General features: G+C 39.9%; 1 protein-coding gene across 2 annotated transcripts in view; it reads left to right on the top strand.

The window, feature by feature from the left end:
• Positions 1–201: 201 nt before the first annotated feature.
• si:dkeyp-97a10.3 (transcription factor mef2A) overlaps positions 202–9538 on the top strand; it is a 17935-nt gene continuing 8598 nt past the window's right edge. For both annotated transcript variants that reach the window (XM_036558316.1, XM_036558315.1), the window contains exons 1-4: positions 202–501; positions 859–916; positions 3228–3575; positions 7073–7339. In XM_036558316.1, the coding sequence (XP_036414209.1) occupies positions 874–916; positions 3228–3575; positions 7073–7339 (658 nt within the window). In that variant the 5' untranslated portion in view covers positions 202–501; positions 859–873. The remainder of the gene's footprint in view (positions 502–858; positions 917–3227; positions 3576–7072; positions 7340–9538) is intronic.

The raw sequence follows: 9538 nt of genomic DNA, 5'->3' as shown, positions 1-9538 counted from the left end.
TATTTTTAGGTAGTGCTCTACATAAACTATCTACATACATAAATCTACATGTAGGACAATTTAAGCGCCTAAATCTCCTTATCAGAAAATGGAAATCTCTGGGGGCATTTTACAATGTTTTTGGTGCATAAAAAACACAAATATCACAGGTGAACTTAAGGGGACAAAATGAAATGCAAGAAGAAAATAGGATATGGGCCCTTTAAGGTTATGTTTATGCTATTTTGAACTATAGGGGAGCTCTTTAGTGTGAGTAGCTTAGTAAGGAGCTTTTTTGTTAATGAGCAACATTTTTATCATTCCATTTGAAATATACACCAAAATGTTTTGAAGCTCTACCGACACAGTTAGCCTCACAGCTAACCTGTTTAAAACAGGTGTGCCTGTCAGGCGAAACTGGAAAATCAGGAAGAGAAGAGAAAGTCAGTCAGGAAAACATCATGCTTGTCTACAGCACTGTAGACCTTCAGCTGGATATGACTGCTAACAGAAAAGTGTACAGTGAGTGCATTTTATTACATTTTACTCGAAAAAAGTTACGTTAAAATGATCTCAGTTTTATTTATAGCGCGGTAAATGATACATTCGCAGCTCTGGTAATGTTTACAAGCGAAGGAAGCTGGAGCTGGTTTCTTATTCGCCGGCTTCTCGTTCGAATTTTCCCGTTCCACCTTAAATATGCAGCAGTTACATTCTGGCGCATCAGGTGCCAGAACGTAACTGCTGCACTATTTGAGGTGGAACGGGAAAATTCAAACAACAAGCTAACTTCAGTTTCGTTACACACTAGGAGCCACCCGTGGAGTCTGAATGTAGCTCCTCACAACAAGCTAATCTTTAAGTTTTTTTCTCCTCCAGCTCGTCCAGACTGAGATGAACATACTGCTACACCCATGTTTTGTCATAACGTTGGCAGGTGTGTATTTCTCTGTTCACCCTTATGTTCTTTAGCTTGGAATTTTCCGTTCCACCTTAAATGGTGCAACGGTTATATTCTGACGCCTTTAAAGGGGAATTCCACCATTTTTTCAAAATTCCTGAATAATTCAGTCCTTAAGATGTAAACAGAGTCATTCAGAGTGGTTTGGTGTGAAATGGTTCATCATAGAGACTGAGATTTCTTTACAGTGGTGATAGGAACCAGGAGTCATCATGTCCACAACACAAATATAGACATTTTATCTACTATCCAAAACCAACAGTGAACTTATACGTGTCTTTGCCAAATGTTTCAGTAGTGACTGTGTCAGTAGGGACAATTTTAGCTTAATTTGGGCCGAACTCAAAAAGGCTAGCCAGTACATGACTAGCAGACACAACTTTGAACGTTTGTACACATAGTCATATTTTTCATTAAAACATAAAGACTATACTTAAATGGAGAAAATCTGTGGTGACAATTCTTGATGTTCCACGCTGATTTTCAGACTTTAGGACACGTACTTCAAAACAATGGGATGTAACTGCTCATCATGTAGTCATGAGGGACAGAGATGCAGTCTCACTTCCTTCTCTGAAATGCAGGGGCGTGGCTAGAGTGGGGCTCCACCTACAGACTAAAACTTCTGCTGTTTCGGTAGTGACATGAAAACATGGAACAGCATTTCTTTTTAAAAATTATACTTTTTTTATTTTGCTTAAAAGAAATCAAAACAGTCTCTAAAAAATGAAAGATTAAGATTAGGAACAAAGACAAAGACATTTTATTTACCGTCAAAAACCATCAGTGAACCTTCACATGTCTTCTGAGTCTTTATGTGTAATGTTGATGATGGTGAACTAGGCATAAATCTGAAAAACAACAGTTTTCTTTGGGGATTGTTTTGCCTTACAATGCCCTGTGTGTATCCCTCTGTCATCAATGGATAAAATAAATGGTTTAAAATGCTTTAACACAATACTATCGTAAAACAATGTGTCAGACATCAGGCAGTGTAATAATGACAAATTCATGTAATAACTTTGTCAGGGAGATTTTAGAGGCATTAAATTAAGGCATTTAACGCTTAAATGTGAAACCACTTGTCACATTAACAAAAACAACAGCTCTGCAATGAAGGAACATGAACTGTGCTTAGAAACTGGATAGATAGATAGACGGACAAATAGATGGATGGATAGATAGATGGACAGACAGACAGATAGATAGATAGACGGATAAATAGATGGATAGATAGATAGATTGACAAATAGATAGATAGATAGGTAGATGGATGGAGAGATGGATAGATGGACAGATAGACAAATAGATGGATAGATAGATGGATGGATGGATAGATGGGTGGATGGATGGATGGTTGGATGGATAAATAGATAGGTGGATAGATAGATTATACAGATGCATAAATAGAAAAAAGTAAATATATATAATAAAATATACTAAAACAACCATAAATATAATATTATATTATTATAATATTATAACATAATGTGCAGTACAAAAATATGTAAAATTGTATAAATATTACGCTGGTGACAATGCAGTGGTGCATGTCATGTCCACAAGTGACTAAACACTGTAAATGATAACATGTTAGTAGGTATGCAATATGCCTGGGTGGCAGTGCAGTATGCAATATTTACGCAAGTGGATGTGAGTTAGAGATGCTCCTCCTAATCGAAACTACCTTTGAAGGGTCAAAAGAGTTGAATAGAAATGGGTGCAACCAGTAAAACTACATTCTTTAATCTGAATGACGCAGTTTTTAAAATTCCCGTACAACCCTGTATGCTGCATAAATATGTGCACCACATTTTACAGTGTTTTCATTAATTAATTCACGCTTAAAGCAAAATAAAAGTTACACAGTTTTATAGATTTAAGCTGTAATTGATCAGCTAGAAGAAGAATCCCTCTGATTTTTTGGAAAAAAAATGTATGAATGTAAAAAGAATCATTCAGAGTGGTTTAGTGTGAAATAGTTGATTGTAGAGACTACAGTGGTGGTGATAGGAACCAGGGGTCATCGTGACTACAACACAAACATAGCCAAAACCACCAGTGAGACACACGTCTTCAGAGTTTTTAGAAGTTATGAAATGAGTAATGTAATGTTGATAATGGTAAAATAATTTTGAATAATAATAGTAAAAATTACAAAAAAAATTGCCTGTATGTATGTTAAAAATGTTTTAGACCAAAACCTTCTCAAAACTGTAGTAAAACAATGTCTCAAACAGCAACCATTATTAGGTTATCTTTCCTAATTTTAACTTCTTTTCATCAGTGCTGCCCTGGACGACTGTGTCTCAAAGCCTGGTGCCCATCCAGTTTCAGACGTCTCCTGTGCTGGTGGCTTCAGGAACTAATGCTGTTTTTACGCTGCAAACCATCACCAGCACCTTTTCCATCGCATGGATTGCTCCAGGAGGGAGCACCCTCGGCCAGTGGGTCGGAGGCCAGGCCGTGCTTAACTCAGTGCCTCAGTACCAGGGCAGAGTGACCATCACGGCCACTCAGCTCACCATCAGCTCCACCCTACTCAGTGACGCTGGAAACTACACGGTCACTGTAGTACCAACTGCTACCACTGGATTCACCACCAACTCCCTCTCTGTAGCCTTGAGAGTGTTTGGTGAGTCATGTGTTTGTGTTCAGCACTGATAGACTACTTGCCCAGTCGTTCTGGAAACTGTCTGACGTGTTCAGAGGTGAAAACAATAAGCTGTGCTGTTCAGTCTGTTAGCACATTCCATGTATATTTGCAAGTGTAAATCTATTTTTGGGTTTTAAAAGGATGGTGAGACACACCTGTGTTAAACATTTCAAGACAAAGCACAAGTCTCTGTAGCCAATCACAGTATAGTGCAAATGAGCAAATGGAGCAGATATTTACTTCAGAGAGGCGCTTAGATTTTCACATGAACAAGGTGACTAATCACATAGTTATTATTTATAGTTGTATGGTTAATAATGTCTTTTGTCAGCTCAGTTGTAATACTTTGGAAACAATAATGTAGATTAATGTTCAGGAATGACCTAATCAGTAACATAGCACAACATGAGCATGTTAAGTACATATATGTATATATACACACATATAAAATGCTTGTGTGTGTATACACCGATCAGGCATAACATTATGACCGCCTCCTTGTTTCTGCGCTCATTGTCCGTTTTATCAGCTGCACTTACTATATAGGTGCACTTTGTAGTTCTACAGTTACAGACTGTAGTCCATCTGTTTCTTTGCATACTTTGTTAGCCCCCTTTTACCCTGTTCTTCAGTGATCAGGACCCCCATGGACCCTCACAGAGCAGGTGCTATTTGGGTGGTGGATCATTCTCAGCACTGCAGTAACGCTGACATGGTGGTGGTGTGTTAGTGTGTGTTGCGCTGGTCTGAGTGGATCAGACACAGCAGTGCTGCTGGAGTTTTTAAACACCTCAGTGTCACTGCTGGACTGAGAATAGTCCACCAACCAAAAATATCCAGCCAACAGCGTCCTGTGGGCAGAATCAGAATCAAGCTTTATTGGCCAGGTATGCTTACACATACAAGGAATTTGGTTTTGGTTACAGGAGCTCACAGTGCACAGTATCAGACAAACATTTACATGTAGTGAATAAAATAAAATAAAATACAGTAAGATAAAATACAAAAAATAAAAAAATAATAAAACATGCATTCCTACCATCACTCACTCATACACACACACACAGTCATACCTGTAACCTTTACATTGTGCAAAGTATACGTCTAAAGTGCAAGTGCTGAGTGCAGCAGCAGTTAGAGGGTGTATAGTGGCAGGGAAAGGGATCAGTGAGGAACAGTCAGAAAGGTGGGGTAATATGGCAGGTAAGTAAGATGCTAGAATAAACACTGGTTTGAGACGGTAGTTTCAGAGGATGCAGTTGAGTGTGATACTATATACCAGTATATTTAGAAGTGCAGTTTTGAAGCTGGAATATTGTTTATGTGTAATAATTAACTGTTTAAGAGAGTAATAGCTTGTGGGAAGAAGCTCCACTGTAGCCTGGATGTCCTGATCCTCGTCTGGCTGAAGCGCCGGCCTGAGGGAAGGAGCTGGAACAGGTGGTGCCCAGGGTGTGAGGGGTCTCTGGAGATCTTCTCTGCACGCTTCCTGGTTTTGGAGGCATGCAGTTCCAGCAGTGTGGGCAACTTAACCCCAGTTGTCCTCTTTGCAGACCTGATGGTGCGCTGCAGTCTGTGGAGGTCATGCTTGGTGGCTGAGCTACCCCACACTGTGATAGACATGGTGATGACGGACTCTATGATGGCTGTGTAGAACCGCACCATCAGCTCCTGGGGCAGGTTGAACTTCCTCAGCTGATGCAGGAAGTACATCCTCTGCTGGGCTCTTTTGATGATGGAGCTGATGTTGCTGTCCCACTTCAGGTCCCTGGTGATTGTTGTGCCCAGGAACAGGACTCTACTGCCACCACAGTTCTGTCCAGGATGGTGAGTGCTGGCAGAGTTGGAGGGCCCCTCCTGAAGTCCACTGTCATCTCCACTGTTTTTGTTGTATTCAGCACCAGGCTGTTGTGGCTGCTTCAAAGGACCACCTGATCAACCACCTGTCTGTAAGCAAACTCGTCACCGTCTTGAATGAGACCAGTGACTGTAGTGTCATCTGCATACTTCAAGATTTTGACGGAGGGGTCTGTGGAGCTACAGCTGTTAGTGTACAGTGAGAAGAGCAATGGTGAGAGTACACAACCCTGTGGAGCGCCTGTACTGATGATCTGGGTGTTTGAGGTGAACTTTCCCAACCTCACCTGCTGCTCTCTGCCAGTGAGGATGTTGGTGATCCACTGGCAGGCGGGGGTTGACAGCGTCCTATGACCACTGATGAATGACTAGAGGATGACCAACACAAACTGTGCAGCAGCAGATGAGCTATCGTCTCTGACTTTACATCTACAAAGTGGACTGACTAGGTAGAAGTGTCTAATAGAGTGGACAGTGAGTGGACAGTGTTTAAAAACTCCAGCAGCACTGCTGTGTCTGATCCACTCACACCAGCACAACACACACTAACACACCACCACCACATCAGTGTTACTGCAGTGCTGAGAATGATCCACCACCCAAACAGTACCTGCTCTGTGAGGGTCCATGGGGGTCCTGATCACTGAAGAACAGGGTAAAAGGGGGCTAACAAAGTATGCAGAGAAACAGATCGACTACAGTCTATAATTGTAGAACTACAAAGTGCACCTATAATAGTACGTGGAGCTGATAAAATGGACAATGAGCGTAGAAACAAGGTCATAATGGTCATAATGTTATGCCTGATCGGTATATATTGTTTCAAATGTTTCAAAATTTCTGCATAATTCAAGTCAGAGTGGTTTGATGTGAAATTATCTGTTCTAGAGAAAGCTGGATTTCTTTACAGTGATGGTGATAGGAACCAGGGGTCACAATGCCCACAACACAAATATAGCTATTTTCTTTGCTATCTAAAACCAACAGTGAACTTACACGTGTCTTCTGAGCTTTATGTTTGATGCTGATGATATGGTAAAATAGTAGTAAAAAAACTTTTTTTGGGACTATTTTGTCTCTTAATGCCCTGAATATACCTCTCCACCATGAATGGCTTTTTAAACAACAATACAAAGAGTCATTGATGCAAAGCACCAGCATGTAGTACCACAAAAGTCCTAGAAAACATGCACTGCCAGTGTGTTCACAATGCTCAAGGTTGTGTTCACTCTAGTTGCTTGATACTGTCAGTAGCTCCCCCTTGTGGACAATCTTGGTAAACATGAGTGAGTTACAAGCCAGGTCCATGAGGTGCTTCACATCTAAAAATACATTTTAGGCCACAAGCTTCTTAAACGTAACATGTTTCAGGCATTAGATAACATATTTATAACCATTTCTTTGTAGTAACTTTCTGTGAGGGAGCTTTTAGAGGCATTAAATGGTTCAGATATCTGGTTCCTATCACCACCACTGTGAACAATTCTGAATCTGTAAGTTTTTTCTAGAATGGAGCATTCACACCTTTCTTTCTAATCTGACAGTAAGGTAGCATTGGTAGCATTGGTCACATATCTGAATCACTAATATCCCTTTGATTCTGTGTAATAACACTTTAGATGCTGTGGGTCAGGTGAGTCTGTTCGTGCCCTCTATGTCTATAGAGGGTGGAAATGTGTCTCTGCTCTGCAGCTGGACTAAAGGCACTGAGACCAGTGTAGCATGGGGGAAAGGTGGCTCTAGCCTCACGGCGGACACTCACATCACCATCAATGCTGGTTCTCTGATCATCAGCCCAGCCAAGCGGAGTGATGCTGGTCAATATGGCTGCACTGTGAGCAACCTCATCAGCGCCCAAACAGCAACGGCAAGCCTCACTGTGTACTGTGAGTTCATCTTCGCTTTTGGTGTAGATATGCTGTAGATTTCATTTGTTATTACCAGTATTGGTGCTGAAAACATGTAATTACTGCAAAAGCTTGGCTCATTCTATCCAACAAATCAACAAATCTACAGGCAGTGTTTTGGCAGGTCATTAGCAAAATAGAGACAGAAAGATTTATATCTGTTTGAGGTGAACTTTAAGATGAAAAGTAACTTCATGACTTTTGTTCTTCAATTCCGGTCCAGCACAGTTTGCTGATTTCCTTGCTCACACACGCCTGGTTTGATTCATCTTTTAATTGTAGAGCTGGGACCATCTGTCGATTTATTGATAACTACCAAAAACAGCAAGTAGAATTTATTGTTTTCTTTTCCTCTCCTTTTTGTATTCATTAGTACGATGCTCTGTGATCCCACTCCACTCCACTCCTGATTTTACTTAATTATCACACCAAGTCGATTAAGGGTGCAAAACTATGACTATGCATCGTGGAGAACAGACATTCTATTAAATATGCCATCTAATGAGGTTGCATTGATTGAACACCAAAGTTTGTAAATGAGCAGGTCAGTCCCAGTTATTACCTCATTCTAGCACTCCCCCTGCCTCCCAGGTTTAGTAAGTATGAAGTGTAACAACATGATTATAGTCATAATTTTCCTTCATTTGAATTTCATTCAAAATACTGTGAAAATGCTGTATTGTGTACCCTGTATCATGAATCAAATCCAGTTAAATCTTGGGATGGGTGCATCGTTGGAGTTCTTAGAGTCGATTTTTACAGATAAAACGGTGAATAACATTTCTAACGCACAGAAACCTTCACATTAAGTCCAATATGCCTTTGTTATTAGGCAAACACTAATAATGGAACATGGAAGAACTGGATCCATTGAGTTCTAACAGTGACAGACTTTTTTAGCCAATTGAGCAAACAAAAACAAACTAAAAGAACAACCACAATGCAAATAAACAACACGAAAGTGTAAAATATGCATGTTTATGCATCAGAACTATACACACTAGATGTATATTGGAATTTTGCTGTGCTCTTCACACAACGAGGAGAACCAAACAAATGGCCGAAATGTCTTCAAGTGCAAAAACATTTCCTTAATTTTGCTCCTCACTAAGGATGTGAATTTGTATTGCACTCTATTTTGTATATACATGGCTTTAGGCTTTATTGAATGAAAAACACAGCCTAATGTAACAGATTAGACAGTAATGAAATATGCAGTTTACTTACTTACATTTACCACATATATACCAGAAGTTAACAAACATATATAGCCTGACTGGGGCTAGCATGAAGTCAATAGGCATAGTTTAAACAAGATAACACTGGTAGCTCAAAACTTTAATGCTGTTTTTGTCATTGGACTAACCACATAGGCTAACCTCAGGCATAACACATTTGTTATAGCTCAAAGCTGCATTTAACAGAAGCAAAATAACATTAATAAAAAGACTCAGTTGTTGCCTAGCTTAGCACTGTGACGTGGCTAAATAGCTTAGTTGCGGTACTGCTGTGAGGTACATTTAGGGTGGTTTAATCTCTGCCTTTCCCATTGGATCTGGTGCTACCGGTCAAAATTAAAGGGAGTTGGAGTCGACTCCAGAAAGTAGAAAACCACCTATTCAAATATCAGTTGTCGATCGGAAATTAAATAAATTTTTATCCCAAAGCATTTATGTATTTGATACTTAACGATTATCCAGTTAATCAGTAACATTAATTACTGCTCACAAAATGGGCAAACAGTGATATGGGTAGGCTACTCTTCATGTTTGAGAGTGAAAGTAGCGTGAAGAGCTTTATGAGGCGCTGTGCATTTAGCATAGATGTCTGTAGGCCAGTTTTAGCCCCATTTGAGATGCTTTTGGAGATAATAATAATAATAACAATAATAATAATACTTATAAAGAACAAACCCAAGGATTACATTGCCTTTTTTTAGCTTTAAATTGAGAAGCAAAATAGCAATGAAAAAACCTTCTGAGACCTGAAGTAAGAAGAACAGTGTGCAGTAAAGAGGAAGACTTTAAGTTGAGCTTTAAAGCAAAAGAGGGTAGAGCAGTCACGAAGAGACTGTGGGAGAGTTCCAAAGTTTAGGAGTAGCAGCACTAAAAGAAATGCCGCCAACTGATGAGAGTCTTGTGCGTTGGACTGCTAGAGGTCCAGTGTCAGAAGATCTGA

This window comes from Colossoma macropomum, unplaced genomic scaffold, assembly GCF_904425465.1.
Source record: "Colossoma macropomum unplaced genomic scaffold, Colossoma_macropomum, whole genome shotgun sequence".
NCBI lineage: Eukaryota > Metazoa > Chordata > Actinopteri > Characiformes > Serrasalmidae > Colossoma > Colossoma macropomum.
This window is presented reverse-complemented; position numbering and strand designations above follow the sequence as displayed.